Below are 18,653 nucleotides of genomic sequence, written 5' to 3'. Positions count from 1 at the left end.
GGGAAGAGCTGGGGTTTTGAAGCCAGGCTAGGCTTGGGTCTGGGCCCCAGCTGTGTCATTTACTGGCTGTGTTGCCGAGAGTAAGTCACTCATTTGTCACCACGCCTGTTCCCTCATCTGTGGAATGGATCTAACAATACCTACCTACGAGACGGTTGGTGCTCTCTCAAAGGCAGGTGTCGGAGGGGAAGACACACACGGCAGCGGAAGAGAGAGGTTACGAATCTCCCGCTATGCTCCCAGTTCATTATGGAGTGTCATCACATGGGTTAGGTAGAAGGTTGGAAAAACGGGGTGGGGGGCAAGATATGGCCCCGCTGTAAACATTTAGGATCAGCGGTTGTCCTGTCCAGAGTTCGTTCGTTCCTGCACCTTCTGGGGTTTAGATAAAAGCTGTGCGGGTCGACACAAGGATCTACAGTGGGCTTCGGAGGCCTGCCCCGCTTTGGGATTTGGGGAGACACCCGACCAGCCTGGGTGATTAGAGGCCTGGCGCTGAGTTGTGAAGACATGCAAGGTGTTTTGAGAAATCACAGGCTCCGAAAGGCGGGAGGCTGGCCAGCACAGGCCAGCAAGACTGCCCGCGGAAGGGAGAGGACTGGGCAGAGCTTGGCAGGTGCCGAGGGAGGCACCAGGGCCGTGGGGCAGCTAAACACCCCAGTGGGACCTCACGTGGCAAGCCCTCTTCCGGTCTTCCCTGTCCTCCCCTGAAGTGAGGAAGCCAGTGGTGGGCTCCCCTCCCCGCATTGCCTCTGGCCTTGAGCAGACCCCTCCAACCTCTGGGCCTCAGTTTCTTCTGCTGTGAGCCGAGATGAATAATACGGGCCTCGCGGGGAGGTTTGGTTAATTGAGTGAACTGGAGCGTGTGAGCGGCTTCACACACTCTAAAGAAAAACGCAGATACTGTTTTTATTGGAACACTCACAAGTCTGAAAGTAGGAGCAGCTTCTCAACCTTCCTGAGTCAAGAGGACTGAATTTAGCGCTGCCCAGAAATACGCCATGGGATCGGCTTGAACTTGGGCAGCTGGCAACCTGTCCTTGTCTCCCTTGCCCTCAGTTCTCAATTCCTTCATGTTCTGCCCCATCTGAGCTCGCTGGCTAAGCAGCGCTGGAAGGGGGTGCCACCAAGGGCTCCCGGCTTCTCAGTTTTTTCCTCCGCCTGCGTCCTGAGCAGCTGTGGGAATGTGCCGCCACCTGGTGGTCACTGCTGAGCATAGAGCCCCAGCAGAGGCTCCGGAATAAGCCTTTCAGGCCCTTGAAGCTGGTGCCAGGAAGCCCCCACCCCGCTAAGACTCTTGTAGCTTGAACATCTCCTTGCTTCCTGGGTGCCTACAACCTGGAAAAAAGTTTAGAGCTAACTGAACGCTTCTCTGGACTCTCCATTAGGGCCTGGAGGCCTTCTGACCCGTGTGGTGTTGGTGGGCGTCTGGCGGGTAGGGCGTTTAACCAAGGAGTTCCCCTTTGCTGAGCAGGATTTCCTGTGGCTCTGAGTGAAGGAACCTTGAACTCTCCCTTCCCCCTTGCACTGGTTCTGAGTGAGTCTCCCGAACTCAGGCTTTGGCCTCAGGAGTCCCTGGCTCCTTGGCCAAACCCATGTGGCTTGAGTCACCGAGTCATGGGGCCCTAGTAGGAAGCCCCCTGGGGACAGCGGCTCCAGATCAGCCCCTGGAGGAAGGCTTCTGGAGGGCCTAGCCTCCTCCTTGCGGGCTGACTGAAATCAGGGAAAGGAGGAGTGCCGGGAGAGGCCACCTTCTTGGCCATCTTGTCCTTTCTAAGCCTCTGCTGCTGCCTCACAAGCATGAAACTCTGGGGTAAACATATAATAAGGTTTTGGGGAAGTGGTGATGGGGCCCAGAGGAAGTGAACAAGCTGATTTTGTGCAACTGCGCAGGCAGTCTGAGCCAGCCCCAGGCAGAAGCCACCACCTCCCGCCTGCCCGACATCCTGTCTCAGCAGCTGCCTGGACCCGTTCTAAGTCTCCAAAGGTTCCCCGGCCCCCCCCGCCCCCGGGCTCCTGCCCACATAGCATCTTGCTGTCGGTGCAGGATGGTTGCTGGAGATTTTCGGGCTTGTCTGAGAAGCTGCAAAGGAGCAGCTGAACGGCTCTCTGGCCAGCCTGTTGCGACATCAAGCAGAACCCCAAGGGAAAGGTTGCCTCCCTGTGGCTGAGCTGTGTCCAGGTGTGCCAGGCCAGGGTTTGGGATAGGTGAGGGCTTTCCCCCCAGGACTCCAGATGCTTTTCCTGTGGTTCAGCTTGACGGGTCCTCCCTGGTCCTTGCCTCCTCTGTGGAGTCCAGGTTCTTCTAGTAAAACCGAAACAGACACAACCCTTCTCTTAGAGAGGGAAATTCCCTGAGCCACGTCTCCCTTATAATTTATTTTATTATTAAAAAAATAGTTTTAGCACTCTGGTCCAATGAAAGATTTTCCTTCTGCCCCAGAGCTCCCCATGGGGCCCCACCAAGTGGCCTGCTGGTTTCTCCACGTCTTTGTAATTCAGAGCAGGTGCGACACCTACATGGCACTTGTGCTCTCTTCCACGGTCCTGGTCACCACTTCCTTTTCCAGGTGTGGGGTTAGGACGTCCAATTGATAATATGGCAGCATCAAGTCCAGGGACGCCTTGTACTTGTGAAAGCTGCCCATGGTTGTTTGCTTGCCCGTTCATTTACTGAAGCCAGGAGGCTGGGATTGAATGCGGGCTCTGCCACTTCCTAGCTGTGCCACTCGGGGCAAATTACATCACCTCTCTGAGCCTTAGTTTGCTCCGCAGTGATTATAGTATCTACTTCATCATAGAATGTTGAATAAGACCATGAAAGTAAAATGCTCAGCACTCTAGATGGTATAAAGGAACGTACTTAACAGGTCCCAGCTGTTAACACCCAGTGGTATTCTATACCCAGTGCCAAGCTGATGCCCTCTGGGTCACTGAGGTGCTTTCCTAGTCATTCATTTAGCAAAAATATACTTGAGCACCACCATCTGCCAGGCATTGTGGTGGGGCTAGAAATGAAATAAACTTTTTTCCAGGTTGTAGGAGGTCCCTACGTTTCGGAAGCTTGCGAGGTAACAGGGGAGGGGGCTTATAAACACAGCACGGGGAGGGGATGTCTGGGAAGTTCTCTTCGGGGTCCTGTTTGAGAACAGTCTTGAAGGAAAAGTGCTTGTGTTCTAGGTGGGCACGGGGAGAAGGGCTTTCTGAGCCGGGTGCACAGGGGAAAGGAAGCGAAAGCATAGTGGTGTTTGCGGTTTCAGGGGGGAGGGGGAGATCCAGGCACCAGGAGGCTGCAGAAGCTGGGAGACCCCCACCTCGAACAGTCTCATATGCCATTCCAGGGAGGCTGGACTTGATCCTGAGGGCTATGCAGAGGCTGTGAGGGCACTTGCATTGGGAATGGCTCCAGGGGGGGGTGCGGCTGAGGTGGTCTCTCTGTGAGAGATGAAGGAAGTTACCCAAGAGCAGCTGTGGCTACTCATGTGTGTGTGTGTGTGGGGGGGGTGGGTAAGCAAGATGACCATCTGCCCTGGCCTCTCTGTCTCCTTTTCCAGGCTGCCTTCTGGTGCTCTATCTGGAGGGAAAAGTTGGCTCAGGGCCCAATCCTAGGCCAAAATGCTAAGTAACTGTAGAAACCTCTCTCCTCACCCCTTCAATCACTTCCTTGAGCAGGGATGGGCTCAGGCCTGCCTTGTTCACAGAGAGGAAATTTCCAGAGAATTCCCAGGTGGGAAGAGGTGAGTAGGTCAGGTGTCCCAAGTGTGGCCCCTGCCTCTTCTTTCCCCCCTGGATTATTCTCTCACATGCTATCCTGCGCCCACCACACTGTTCTTGTCACTGGTGCTGGGTCACAAAGCCTTCTCCTTGGTGTCTCTAACCCAGCCCAGGTGGGCTGGTTCCAAAAGAACTCACCAGTGTCCTAAAGGAGGACGACAGGGGGAAGAATCTGCAAGCTCACCAGTCAGGTTTCTAGCTCCAGCTGTCCAATCGTTCCCCAATGCCTTGGTCCACTTCCTGTGGCTGGATCCATGGCTCAGGCTCTTTCCTGGCCTAAGCCACCTTACCTCTCACCCAGCTTCTGTCCCATAACCACACAGAGGCCCCCATCTCTCTCTCTAAGTGCGGAAGCTGCCTGTCATCTGACCAGTTCTCAAATGCGGAGCAAGGCTGTGAGGCAGACCTGGGGCAGCCAAGCCCCTAAGGAAACCACTCCATTGCTGTCCATTCGCCCCAACTGGGCAATACGACTCGTCCCTACACCAGACAGTCTCTCTCTCACATAGGGCTATTTGGGTGCTACCCGGTGGCAAGGGGCTGGCGGGGAGGGTACATTTTTTTTTTTACAGCGGGTCACCAAGGTTCAACGGTTGCTTTAGGGCGACTTCTTTTGGTAGCACGCAGCCTCCTAGAAATGGCTGTGACTTCCTTCTCTGAAGCAGAGATAAAGAAAGCAGTTGCAGTAGAAACTTTACGAGAAGCCACGCTGAAGGCTGACAAAACTTCTCAAGCTCCCAGGGCGCAGGGATGTGGGCATAGGTAACACTGGAGAACGCCGGGGTGGCGGAGATGCAGTTGGGGAGCGCTGCCCCTTCATGTCTTGGGGGGGGTTCACCCAGGGAGAAGTGGCAAGTCTAGAAGGCATGAGCAAGGGATTCAGGCTTGGGCCAACTGGGGATGAGGGTGGGGGAGCAGAGGGTGACATGGAAGTGGCAGCCTGAGGCATCTCACCAGGGCCCTGGCGAGGATGGGAACAGCACTGTTGATAGCGCTGAATTTTAGTTTTGGCTGTACATAGGTTGGTGTTTAAGGCAAATATTATAAACCCTTCAATCCACAGTGCGGGGTCAGGTCCACCCACCCCTTCCTCTAAATCACCCCTTTGGGCAGGACTGAGACGCATCTGAACTCCATGGACCTTAAATCATAATTGCTTGTAAGTGTCTGGTTTCCAGAAGTTGCAGACTAGGTGAGCAACTTCCAGGAAAGCAGTGTGGTTCCTCTCTCCCTGCGGGCGGGGGTGGGGGGGTATGCCATGTGATGATGTGCGACTGTGGCCCTTTCCCTCCTCTCTGCCTGGCCAATCATCCTGTTGTCCTGTTGTCCCTCAAAGAGGTTTGTCACTGGATGGTTGCTGGGGTGAGGGCATGTGAGACCTCTGGTGGGTGTGCAGGGCCGACGAGGGGAAATGTCGAGTCAGCAGATGTGCTTTTGGGAGGTGCTGTGTTTTTTTGCCCTTCTAAGCAGGGGATCTTAGCTTGTTCCTTTGGCAAAGGATCTTTGAGGCAAAAGCTGGGTCCCAGCTGTGCCTGGCCAGGAGTCAACTCATGCCACTCAATTCTCAGGGCTTGCTGCTTTGCACTGTATTAGTCTGTTCAGGCTACTGTAACAGAATACCAAAGACTGGGTGGCTTATAAGTCACAGAAATTCTCAGTTCTGGAGGCTGGGAAGCCCACGATCAAGGTGCCAGCAGATTTGGAGTCTGGCGAGAGCCAGCTCCTTGGTTCATGAATGGCAGAAGGGGTGAAGGAGCTCTGTGGGGTGTCTCTTATGAGACACTAATCCCATGCATGATGGCTCCATCCTCATGACCCAGGCATCTCCCAAAGACCCCACCTCTTAATACTGTCACTTTGAGGCTCAGATCTCAACCTATAAATTTTTTTTGGGGAGGGGGGACACAAACATTAAATCTGTAGCATGCGCTAAGAAACCATAAATTCTGGCTAAGGCTGCCACCAAAATCTAGTTCTTGTTCCCCTGTGGCTCCCATTTGCCTCCTTGTCACGGAATCTTTCTGCTAAGCTAGCAGAAAGCCAGAATATTCGAGTCCGTGCTTCTACTGCTCTCCCACGCAGCGCTACACTCCCATCCGGTGCCCGAGTGAATGAATTCTGAGCCTTCTCCATGCCGCTCACACCCCTCTCTTGCTCTTTCCATCTTCTTGCTGAGCGTTCCTGGTCTATGCTTCCTCTTGGCCCATCTCACTTCCTGAAACACCCCTGAAGAGGGTTGCTTATCTGGATGGAGCCCGAGTGGCCCTCTGGGGGCAGGAGGCAGAGGCCTTGAGCGTGTCCGTCTGGGGAACTAAGAGAAGCGGCACTTTCAGATTCAACCCACATAGAACTGTCCTTCACGCTTCCGGGAGCCCAGGGATGTGTGGCCCGCAAAGGGGCAGAAAGTGATTGCCCCTGGATGGGCTCTCTCTAAGAAAAGCTGGGGTCTCCAAGGGAGTGTCCCACCAGAGAAGAGAAGGAATGAGCGAGTCGTGAATTTCAGACTGTTGCTGCTGCATCTGGACCTCTAGCGAGATGCCTGGCAAGAGCTAGGCTCCCTGGGCCACACGGATCCAGTCAGCACGCTTGGGGAGAGCAAGATGGCTGTCAGCAGCACTGCTCTGTTGTTGGCCAAGGTTACCTACATCACCGTGGAGATTGTTATTGGGCTCTGTGCCATAGTGGGCAACGTGCTGGTCATCTGGGTGGTCAAGCTGAACCCCAGCCTGCAGACCACCACATTCTATTTCATTGTCTCCCTGGCCCTGGCTGACATCGCTGTTGGGGTGCTCGTCATGCCTTTGGCCATTGTCATCAGCCTGGGCATCACCATCGACTTTTATAACTGCCTTTTCATGACCTGCCTGCTGCTGATCTTCACTCATGCTTCCATCATGTCCCTGCTGGCCATTGCTGTGGACCGATACCTGCGAGTCAAACTCACAGTCAGGTAAGAGGGGGCAGAGTGGGGCAGTGAGGCAGGTGCCTGGGACATGGGGCTTCTTCCCTGAAAACACATCCAGTCTGGCCTCTGATCTTGAAAGAGGGCACTACGTTTCTTTGCCCCATTTGGTGTGTGAGGGGTTTAACAATGCTGAGCTGGGACTGGGGAACAGCTAAAGAGGATGAAAGCTTGATGCATCTTTATTTACTATTTTTTTTTATTAGCGTCTCTAGCTTGATGCATCTTTAATTGGTAAAAAATGTTCTTGAGTTTTAGAAATGATAGAGACCTACTGGATAACATAAGGAGCAGACAGAGAAGGATAGGAGGAGATAAATAAATGGACGGTTCTGTTCTTTGCAGATGGAGGTTATTTTAAAGTTATTTTAGTTTTGCTTCCTCTTCCAAGTTGAGGAGGGGACCAAAAAAAGTTCTCCATTGCCGAAAGTAGTAGCAACGTTTCATGTGATGAGACCAGAACAGAACAGACCGCCAAATGGAGACATCTCATTCCCCAGGTGTCCTGAATGGCAATCGCCTTGCTCTCCTCCTCTCTGGTCTTGGGGAAGAGACATGGGGAGGGAGCTGCAAACAAGCTTTTGATACTAAAAAGCCCAGGCTCAAAGGCCAGATCTTGAGATCTGAGCTGGAGCAAGTGACTTCTGCTGTTTGGTTCCTCATCTTTCTGCAGCGGTTAAGATACTCTGAACTCAGACTCATGTTGTTTCCATTTTACCTCTGCCACTTCTAGCTTGTCCGGGTTACCTGCCTCTGTTTCTTTTTTTTTTACCTATAAAGTGGGGACAGTAATTGCCACTCCCTCATAAAATTATATAGGTCACACATATCAGGCTCTTAGAAAAATGCCTGCGCACGGTCTACGCTCACTCAATGGTGGCTGTAACTACTGTTATCCTCCCTCACCCAGTCACCGGTAAGGGAATGGAGATTGTCGTAAAACTAGCTTCAGTTTGTTGTGAGATGTAACTGAGATACAGTCTCCCGAGGACACAGTCGGTACGTAACAAAATCAGTGTCCTTCTTTTTTTTTTTTTTTAATAAAGATTTATTTATTTATTTGAGAGAGCAAGAATGAGAGAGAGTACATGAGAGGGGGGAGGGTCAGAGGGAGAAGCAGGCTCCTCGCTGAGCAGGGAGCCCGATGCGGGACTCGATCCCGGGACTCCAGGATCATGACCTGAGCCGAAGGCAGTTGCCCAACCAACTGAGCCACCCAGGCGCCCCAGTGTCCTTCTTGTAGCCTGTGTGGATGTTGTCAGGAAGGACGGCGGAAGGAGGAATGGTGCCTCTCGTTGGATGAGTCGTTTGAGGTCCTGGAAACACTTCAGCATGACCTCTGTGCCTCCATACAGCCCTGTGACTCGAACACCAAGTGTGGTTGCCAGAGCAAATAGAGAAACGGGGGCGGGCACAGGTGGAGGGCGGTGTGGGAGAGGCAGAGTCAAACTCATGGCCTTCGGCCCTGCAGCCGAACAAAACAAGATCATCTTGGGTAGGCGATCCTAAGAGACATAGAAAACTCTTACCTTCCACAAACCAAAGAATTCTTGGGCTGGAAATGGAGCTATGAGAGCGGCAACATATGTCTAACACATTCTACATCATATTTCTTTTAAAAAGTCCCCCAGAGAAGTTTGCTGGAATGCCCGCTCTCTCCATCCCCATCGCCCCCGCTCCTTCCTTTAGCAATTCCTAAATGAACTCACCCATTCTCTTCCATTCAAACAGATACAGGAGGATCACCACTCAAAGAAGAATATGGTTGGCCCTGGGCCTTTGCTGGCTGGTGTCGTTCCTGGTGGGACTGACGCCCATGTTTGGCTGGAACACGAAATTGACCTCAGAGTACCACAGAAATGTTACCTTCCTTTCCTGCCAGTTCCGTTCTGTCGTGAGGATGGACTACATGGTCTACTTCAGCTTCTTCACTTGGATTTTAATCCCCCTGATTGTCATGTGCGCCATCTATCTTGACATATTCTACATCATCCGGAACAAACTCAATCAGAACTTTTCGAGTTCCAAAGAGACAGGTGCATTTTATGGACGGGAGTTCAAGACGGCCAAGTCTCTGTTTCTGGTTCTCTTCCTGTTTGCTTTGTCCTGGCTGCCTTTGTCCATCATCAACTGTATCACCTACTTTCATGGTGAGGTGTCACAGATTTTTCTGTACTTGGGCATTCTGCTCTCCCATGCTAACTCCATGATGAACCCTATTGTCTATGCTTATAAAATAAAGAAGTTCAAAGAGACCTATCTTTTGATCCTCAAAACCTGTATGATCTGCCAGTCCTCTGATTCCTTGGACCCAAGCAAGGATCAGACCTCTGAGTAGTTATCTGAGTAGTCATCTGGATGACTCTTCACCCCATTGACCTTCGGATTCAGCATCAGTAAACACTTGAGGACCTATCCACCTGAGCCAGGGGCTTTCTCGTCCTTAATTTCTTTTACTGAGGTGGGGATCATTTGACTGGCTGCCTCCACTTGTACCTCCCCTAAAGCCCCTTCCTATAATCTAATTGTTTTCTTGTCTTTCTTCTCTGGTTCAATGTTCTGCATGCCTGACTCAAGGAGAATGTTTTACTATTACTACTGCCTGTGTTCCTCCTCCCCAAACAGGAGGAGAAGTCAGTCTGAAGGATGCTCCGTTGATTTAACTGATGAAAGGTCCCAATCCCGCTGGACATGGGTGTGGTGGTGACTCAGTTCCACTCCATTGTGGAACCACACCAGCACACGCCGGGGAGATGGCAGGAACAGAGTGTCACAAAGGGGGACTGAAACTGCTGAGTTCACCTGTAACTGTATTTGAGTAAATAAAAGACCGCTGACTGTCGTGTAGCTCTTTCTGAGGGTCAGGGTCACTTGGGGCTCACAGACCCAGCTGGCTGCTCTTGGCACTCAAGCTGCTTGCCACCGGGAACCACGCCATGTTCACCTGTTTGAATCTGGGCCCCTCATCCCTTGCCCTGGAACACCCCGCTCCTTTTTCCTGGGCTGATTGGAGCATTTGCCAACTTGATGAGCTGTTCGTCAATTGTTAGAGAAGGATCAAAAGAGGCAGAAAAGAGACACAGGATAGCTATTATTTGTGGAATGCTTTATATGCGCTAAGCACTTTCCATACATGAGCTCTTCTGCTCCTGACAATCTCTGAGGTAGGTGCCACCATTATTGTTCCGTCCATTATGCAGAAGGAAAACAGAGGCACAGAGAGGTTAAGTAACTTGTCTGTAGTCACACAGTTAACAAGTAGTGTAAAGCCAGGATTTAAACTCAGTCCTGCCTTTTGGGAGAACCCAAGCTCCTCACCACCTATTCTCAGACACAAAGAGGGACTTGTAACTTCTCCAAAGTTCAACCTCTCAAGTTCACCTAATGGACAATTAGCAGATGCCTGGATACACACAATGGTTTGTATGCTGGGAGAACTGCTGGATTTTTGGAGGGGGGATTTGCCTTAGGTACTATCTCTGATGTCTCATTAATCCTGACACCAGGCGGGGACAGAGTCCCAGTCACCTCCTTCCAGTGTTGTATGTGGCTCTGGAGATTCAAGAGGACATCTCTGGTTGGTCTCTCCAAATTTGCAGCTGTGGACTCTCCCCAAACAATGAGTATATGAGCCTGAGGAGAGCAGCAAGATGGGGCTTTCAATTAAACCACTTCAAAAAGAATAAGTGTACTTAAGATTTTTTTTTAACATTAATTCTTAGCCAGTTCTGAAAGGTTATCCTGATGGCAATCTTAGGCCAGAGCCCAATAACCATATTTATCTAGTTAACATTTCATCTCAGTAAAGGTCCTCACTTCTCGAGAATCCCTGTCACCCCAGGAAGAATGAACACTGTCTGGAAAGTTTAAAGACTTATATCTACTTTGCTACTAATGCCAAACTGAGTTGGTCACCGACCCACCCACTTCCCTGCGCAGCTCACAATCGTATCTTAAAGGTGAATGACTAGGACCTGCCTCCATTGTCCCTGGAAGTGTGGGAGGTTACCTTCATCTCGTCAGTCTCCCCTTCAACATTTGGGGATCTTTGTTCTCTAAAAATCCCAGCGCCGCCCGCCAAACCACAATTTTTTCCCTTCATGGCATCCCCTTGTTTGATTTAGGGCTTTTCCCCAACCCATCAATTAATTTTTGTGCTTTGTTAAAATGCCCCTCAGGACGATGCCCTGGGTTTACTGTGTGGCTTCTGGTGACCCTTGTGCATGCTTTTCCCCAGAAGCTGCGTTTGCCCAGTTGGACCCTTGAGGGAAGTGCTGGTTAGTTTTCAGTCCCAAACAGAGGCATTTCTTAGTTTACAATCTCTAGTGTTTGTTGTAGCGACACTTAGCACCTGCTCTTTGGGGAAACTTGCGTTAAAGGGACCACTTCTCAAAACAAAGCAGCAGTCTGTCCTGTGTCATTTGGTGTCATAAGATGAGCTGTAGTCTCTCAGTCTCAGAAAAAACTTTTTTCCCCTCTCTTCTCCTTTTCTCCTCATCCTACCCCTTCTCTCTCTCTCTCTTTCTGAAGACCACTGCTTAGCAAACCCACTGAGGGTTTGCAGGGAGTTGTATTTTTTTATATATATATATATATATTTTATTTTGTTTCGGTCAAATGGGAACATCCTGGGCTAAGATGTTTCACAGGCCCGGAGGAAGCCCTTAAAGTGAGAATATCTTTGGGAGTGGACTGAGAAAAGATGACCTAAGAATCACTGGTGAGGAGCGGAGGTAGAAATGGCGAGCTCCACCCTGGTTTCAGGTTCAGAGATTAGCATTGCTGGAGCCTCCTCGAGACAAGCCCATCTCCTGGCTCGTTCCTTTCAGCTGGACAGCTGAGGGTGGCCATCGGTTTTTTGTTCTCAAGGAATAATGTAAAAAGACTACACAGACAATACTGAGGTTTGCTTCCTCCTTCTCCCTGTGAATTCGCTGGAACGAAGGTAGATGTTGAGTAGCTGGGTTTATATACCTAATTTTTTTTTAAATCAAGTCAACTGTGGGTAAATGAAGACCAAGTGAGAACAAGCAAAGGCCACCCCCAAGCTTGCAATAGCAAGAGAGTCATTCACTGCCACTCGTATTTTGGCAGAGACTACAGGCGGCCGTGGAGTGGGCCAGCTCTCTGGTGGTAACAGGGAGGCTTCGCTGCGCCCTGGCTGGAGGCTGGTGGCCTGGGGAAGCTGTGGGCGGGCTCACACAAGTGGGGCAGCCCGTGTGATTGGTTAGGAGAGCACATTCGGCTTTCTTTGGTTGGCCCCAAGGTGGAAGCAGGACAAAAATTTGGGGAGCGGTCAGTTTTTACTAGCTACTTCGGGTTGATTGTCACAGGGATTATCGTTTGGCGTTCTGAACTTTTGCTAGAGACCAGGGTCTGATGTCCTACAAATCTGACCTCTAGCAGGCTGGCTTCCCCGGCCAGTTACTGGAGATAAGACGCTGGTTTCCTGGGCCAGAAGTTCTGTCCAGAGGTCTATTTTTATAGATGGTCTGGCCATTGTCCATGGGTACATTCAGTTTTTTACAACCAGATGCACATTTTCTAGAGACACTCTGCCCTTGGAGGCCATACTGGGTATGCTGGGGACGGGGAAACAGCTGTCTATTGCCCCGACCGCTCAGATGACATGGTGTATGTCACATCCCCTTGTGAAGTCTAACGTCTCTATGCTTTCGCCGTGTTGTTACTACTGTAGAAGGAAGAGTACTATTGTGGAAGATTTAGCATCAGGTCATCGTGTTGTACTACCTGTGTGACCTCGGGCAATTTCCTAAAACAGAACCTCATCATACCTGAGTTTCGTTTTGTTTTTTTGTTTTTTACTATTTATGATGGAAAACTTCAGGCACACCAAAGTGAAGAAGCCAGAATAATGACCCCTCAGATAGCTGTTATCCTGCTTTAGTAATGATCAAATTACAGCCAATGTTGTTCCATTAATGTCCCTACCCACCCGTCCCACCCTGATTATCTTGAAATTTTGGATATCAAATTACTTCATCTGCAAACATTTTGGGTTTTTTTTTTTTTATGAAAGGTATTTTTTAAATGATCAATTGGCTTATTGTTATTACCCACTCATCTTCTTAAGTTGTGCATCTAAGGAGTGAAAATTAATTCTACCCTGATGAGGCAGCAGCAGAACTAAGAGCACCAACAAATACTCAGAATGCTAGTAGACACATGGTTCGTTCTCTTTAACTCTGGGCCTCTCATTTGCTTTAGAATGTTACTTTTCATGTCTTGGGCACTTTACTGATATCTGTGCCCAATCCATTTCTCCTTTGGCTGCTACTTTCTTTGGTTTCACGGCGCTATCTCTGAGCCATTCCCAGTGTCCGTTGGGAGGTAGCTTTCTCAGAGATAAGAACTGATTTTTAAAAATACAACCACAATATCTATATGAATTATCAATTGTTATGTAATTTTTATTAATTTTTCTTTTTTTAAAAATGATTTTATTTATTATTTGAGAGAGAGAGAGAGAGCGAGTGAGGGGAGGGAGGGAGAGGGACAAGTAGACTTTGCACTGAGCATGGAGCCTGATGCAGGGCTCAATGCCAGCACCCCGAGACCATGACCCAAGCCAAAATCAAGAGCTGGGTGCCCAACCGACTGAGTCACCCAGGCACCCCAGTATTTATTGATTTTCTTGATCACACAGGCCAGCCCAAATTCAGTTTTGAAGGGGATTGCACAATAACATGAATGCCAGGAGCCATCTTCGAGGCTGGTTATTTTTATTGATTTTATAATTTTTTTAAAAAGGAACTCATAATTCCACCAATCTTTTAAAAAAGATTTTATTTATTTATTTGAGAGAGAGAGAGGGACCAGGAGGCAGGTAGAGGGAGGGGGAAAGAATCTCAAGCAGACTCCACACTGAGTGTGGAGCCCCACACGGGGCTCGATCTCACCACCCTGAGATCATGACCTGAGCCGAAACCAAGAGTCCGACGCTCAACCGACTGCCACCCAGGCACCCCTCAGACAGAAACTGGTTCTTGACAATGTCATTATCACATCTGAGAAAAACTCAATAATTTCTTAACATCATTGACTATCTAGTCACTGTCTAGACCTTTGGTCAGGATCCAAATAAGTTCCATATGTTGCAATTTGTCATTATTTCTCCTAAGCCCCTTTTAATCGATAGATTCCTCCTTCCTTCTTCCCTTCCCCTCCCCCCCCCTTTTCTCCACCTTGTGATTTATTTGTTGAACTCGCAGAGGTTTGATGAGGAGTCCATGAGGCACAGGTAGAACAGGCGTGGGAAGCAGGCCCGCTGCTGGCCCACATGCTGACCGCGTGGGAATGAGAGACAGGCCCCCTCCCCCACGAGAGGACATTGCTGAACAACCTGGACACTCATCCACGTCTGGCCCTTGATGGGGAGGGCTAACTCTGGGGGGTGATAAGTAGTGTTCAGCCTAGATTCACTGGAGGGGTGCTTCTGTAATTCAGACTTTCAAAATCAGCTGTCAGGTCACGAGTCCCAATAGGAACCAAGAGAAGCTTCTCTCGATGCACGGACAGATCTTGATTTGTCCCAGCTCTGCCCCTGGAAGCTCTCAAGAAGTCTGGGCGCGGCAGCCCTGACTGCCGACACCCAAACACCCACATGTACACCACTCATGCTCCAGATGCCAGGCGCATCTGCTCCTAACAGCTTCGTGCTTCTCCCCCCCGACTCCATTCCCCGGGGGAGGCTTCAGTGTCCACTTGGGAGTCGGGGAAGTTAGCACTCTCACCTGGCCCATTGGCAGGACAGGCACAGTTGCACACCTGGATATGTGCCGGCACTGGTGTGTGTGCTTGTGCTCTTCTGAGTGGGTACAAGGCTTTGTTGCACCAGGGTGCATTTATCCAAGGGGGGAATCTCCATTGCTGTTTTGGGAGTGCCAGGAAGCCCACAGTTTTTTCAGTTGCCTATATTATTATATAAATAAGTTTATTTCCACAAGTGGCATCCCTCTGATGAGGTACGCTTGTGCAGTGCACAACCTGGATAGCTATACATAGCAGCACTGCTTGGATTGACTGGTTCTTCCCTTTGCCCTGGTCTCTCCAAACAGGGTAAAACCAGCTGAAGCACAAAGATCTCGGTTTCCCTTAAACAGATCCAGGATTCCTGGGACCCCTGGGCATGGTTTATCATTCCAGTTGAAGGTTGTTCACTTCCTTCCAGTCATGGGGTTCTTCATTCTGCTCTTCTTGACTGTCTTTTCAGGTAAGACATGGGGTAGGAACATCTCCAGCCTCCAAACTTCCCAAACACCTTGCATTTCCTTCTCCTCTCCTACTTGGAATGCCGGTTCTGTCGCTCGAACCACTGCAGGAGTGGGATAGGAAAATAAAAGGAGGAGACAAGAGATCCTGTCCAAACTCATCCTAGTTCTTAGCTCTGATAAGAGGGTAGTGAGGGGAGAAAAAAATGTTTAAAAAGAGGGTTGCGAGGAATTTGAAAGCCTCAGCCAGAACGTAGGCTCTGGACTCTCTCATCATTAAGCTCTCCTCCCCTCCCCATTCTCCCCGAAAAGTGTTTGTGCAGATGGACAAGGCCGGGACTTTCTGCTGTCTGCTTGTGCCCCAGCCCAGAGATGAGACCCCGGGGACTGGCCTGGTGACCTTGACAGCTGCTGTGTCTCTCCCTGGGTCAGCGCCCAGGCCTCTAGACTGAGCATCACCCCGTCTTCCTTGTGGGGTTGTTAGGAGAACAAAATATGAAGTCGTATCAATTCATATGGGGGTGCGAGCCTGCCATGCAGGCTGGTCCTAGGCAGCGTTTGCAGGGACCTAGCCCACCTCTGGAAAGCTGAGAGACGGGGGGCCCCTGCTGCCCCCCTCTCTGCTCCTTGTTCAGATACTTCCCCAGCCACAGTCAAGGGGGACGTGGTGTGCATGACTTCCTCACTACGCAATATCCTGAGATGATGGAGCTGCCTCTGCAGGCCTTGTACGGAGGAAATGGAAAGTTCTTAGCTCCTAAGAGCAGAACCTGACTCCCTCTGTTCTCAGCCCTATGCAGCCAGCAGAAGCCTCCAAACCTTCTCACCTTTTGAAGGGGCCTCAGTGGAGTAGGGGGTAGGGGCAGAGGATCTGCTCACAGTTAAGCCTCGGACTCTTCAAGCCCCCTGCCAAGCAGTGGTGGGAGGCCACCTATATTCGTGCAGAGGGGGTCCTCAGGCCAGGGCACAAGACTTGTCCAGGGTTGCGGTAGTAGCTGGTTGGGCCTGCTGGAACCAACACCACAGACTGGCTGGCTTGAATGACAGATATTTATTTTTTCACATTTCTGGAGGCTGGAAGTCCAAGAACGAGGTATGGGCAGGTTTGGTTTCTGCTGAGGCCTCTCTGCATGGCCTTCTTGCCGTGTCCTCACATGACTGTCCCTCGGCCTGTCGTCTGATCTTAAGCTCCTTTTTCATAAGGACACCAGTCTGGTGGCATTAGGCCCTTTCTAATGACCTCACTGTAACTTAATTACCTCTTCAAAGGCTCAGTCCCCAAATACAGTCACATTCTGAGGTACTGGAGGCTAACACCTCAACATATGAATTTTAGGGGGACCCTATGTGGCCCTAATAGTCGCCAACCCAAAACAGGCAAAATAAAAAAACTCGGCTTCCTGTGCTTTAACTGATTTTTCTCGAGGATGGCAGGAGCTGCGATGTGTTTAAAGGAACGATGGCGTGTGCGTGTGTACACGTGGACGCATGCCCATGTGTGTTTTGACAGATGCAAAGGTCAAGGAAAGCTTTGTGCTGGACACGGCTTCCGCTAACTGCAGCTACAATACCCACTATAAGGACCACCCCAAATACTGGTCAAGGAAAGCTTTGTGCTGGACACGGCTTCCGCTAACTGCAGCTACAATACCCACTATAAGGACCACCCCAAATACTGGTCAAGGAAAGCTTTGTGCTGGACACGGCTTCCGCTAACTGCAGCTACAATACCCACTATAAGGACCACCCCAAATACCGGTGCCGAGGCTACTTCCGGGACTACTGCACCATCATTGCCTTCACACCCAACAGCACTGACCGCGTGGCCCTGAGGGACACAGGAAGCCAGCTCATCCTCACTGTGTCCTGCCTGACCAAGGACGATGCGGGCTGGTACTGGTGTGGCATCCAGCGGGACTTTGCCACAGGGGTGACATGGATTCTACAAAGCTGGTTGTGACTGACAACAGAGGAGGCCTCGCCAGTGATTTTTGGTCTGGGAAAGGTAAGGAGTCTGTCAGGGGTCCGGTCACGGGTAACCCACAGTCGTTCGTGCTCATTGGTGTGGTAAATCCTCGCTGAGACCGGGGAGCGCCACATCAGGCTCCCCCTAGGTTCTTTGGGGCGACCTGATCACTCCTTCCCTTCAAGGTAGGGTGGTTGCTGATGGCTGGGGACTAACTTGGAATTCGGGGAAGAGGAGGGTGTGTGTATGGGCTCCAGGGTACTCTTGGAACCTTCTTTCCCTCACAGCAATCTGGCTCATGGGATTTGGAAGAGGCTCATAGCGGCTAACAGGTGGGAGGGCTTTGTGTTGCTGGCCAGGAAAGGCTCTGAGGTTGTTATCACATGTCTGTGCTCTGTAGCCAGCCTTGTAGGTCTAGAAGCTTGAAGATCCATTTCTTGAGAGGTGAGTGAGGCTATAAAAAATGACCCAGGTGCCTGGATGAGCACCCCAGAAACGGGGTGAAGATCATGGCCAAACGGGTCAGGAGTGCAGTTTACACCCGGAGGCTGCTGGGTAGGTGTAGGTTGGACTGGAGGCTGTAGGGGGAGGTCTATCTAAGCCAGTCAACTGCTCTTTTGGGCCAGGGCTGAGTTCTCCAGATGCTCACCAAAATTCTTCTGTCAAATGCCCAAAACCTCTTTTTAAATCAGAAAGTCTCTGCCTCAGGCAAAGAGCTTATGGAAAGCACTCACCTTTCTCTTTTTTCCTTCTGTGCCTTCTCAGTTGTTTCCATTTCTAGGAGGGATGGTCTTTCTATCATAGTCCAGAGCACAATGCCGGTAGAAAAACAAACCAAGAACTTAAGAGAAGCCCTAGGAAGCCTCCTGGTTCTGGAAAGAGAGTCTTGCTCACACTTGAGCAACAAGTCATTTGTTTAGCAAGCATCTTATTGAATGGGTGACATCCTTCACACCTAGCGTGTTTCTACTGTATAGTTTTAGGCTCGGGATGAAAGAGGTCTCACCTAAATGTGCTCCTTAGTTTAAGCCCCCAGTCCTCCCCAGCTAGATTTGCTAGAGAAGGCAATGTAGGTGGCCGTGGCAGAGGTTCTCCCACTGGGTTTTGGTGGCTGTCAGGAGCACAGTGTGACAATGATGTCACCTATTGGCTCATGCCTTAAGGATTGGACTGGGCCTCTTGTGCCTCTGGTGTCCCCTCCCAGAGCCTTCAGCCTGGGACTCTCTAACCATGGGCCACTCCTAGTCCACACAGGGCTTTTGGGCAAATCTGGAAAGGGGGTCCTGCCTCCAGGTGCATGGAGCCCAGTGACAGGGAGTATGGCTTGGCCAGCAGAGTATGGGCTGGATTTCAGCCCCTACTTGTTCCCTCTGCCCTCTGCCCCGGGCAAGGCACCCTTGGCCCAGCATTTGTCTGGAACACTCAGTCTCTGAGGGTTGAGGGATTGACAGCCAGAGACTCAGAGATGCAGAAGGCAAGGGCAGTCTTGGGGACCAGCTCACTGGACTCTCAGCAAATCCTTTCTGAAGCAGACCTATCAGGCAACAAGACCAGAAACTGCCGGGCTTCCAGAGTGGTCCACAAGGCCAATCACTCCAGGTGAGGACAAACCGGCTTTGGGGGGTGAGGCGGGCAAGGGTGACACAGCGTGGCAATTGATTTGCACCTGCCACTTCTCCACCTGAACTATGGATCTTCAATGTGACCATGTGGTTTCTTT

The 18,653-nt window shown here is 50.7% G+C and overlaps 1 protein-coding gene across 1 annotated transcript in view; it reads left to right on the top strand.

The window, feature by feature from the left end:
- Positions 1-5,028: 5,028 nt before the first annotated feature.
- Positions 5,029-18,653, top strand: part of LOC102742702 (transmembrane domain-containing protein TMIGD3-like) — a 17,189-nt gene continuing 3,564 nt past the window's right edge. Inside the window, 6 exon segments of the mRNA XM_081815669.1 lie at positions 5,029-6,724; positions 14,860-14,969; positions 16,405-16,433; positions 16,652-16,891; positions 16,894-16,972; positions 18,466-18,532. Coding sequence (XP_081671795.1) covers positions 6,375-6,724; positions 14,860-14,969; positions 16,405-16,433; positions 16,652-16,891; positions 16,894-16,972; positions 18,466-18,532 — 875 coding nt within the window. The 5' untranslated portion in view covers positions 5,029-6,374.

This window comes from Leptonychotes weddellii, chromosome 4, assembly GCF_054177405.1.
Source record: "Leptonychotes weddellii isolate Sample4059 chromosome 4, ASM5417740v2, whole genome shotgun sequence".
Taxonomy (NCBI): domain Eukaryota; kingdom Metazoa; phylum Chordata; class Mammalia; order Carnivora; family Phocidae; genus Leptonychotes; species Leptonychotes weddellii.
The sequence above is the reverse complement of the archived record's forward strand: the minus strand, read 5'-3'. Positions and strand labels throughout refer to the sequence as shown.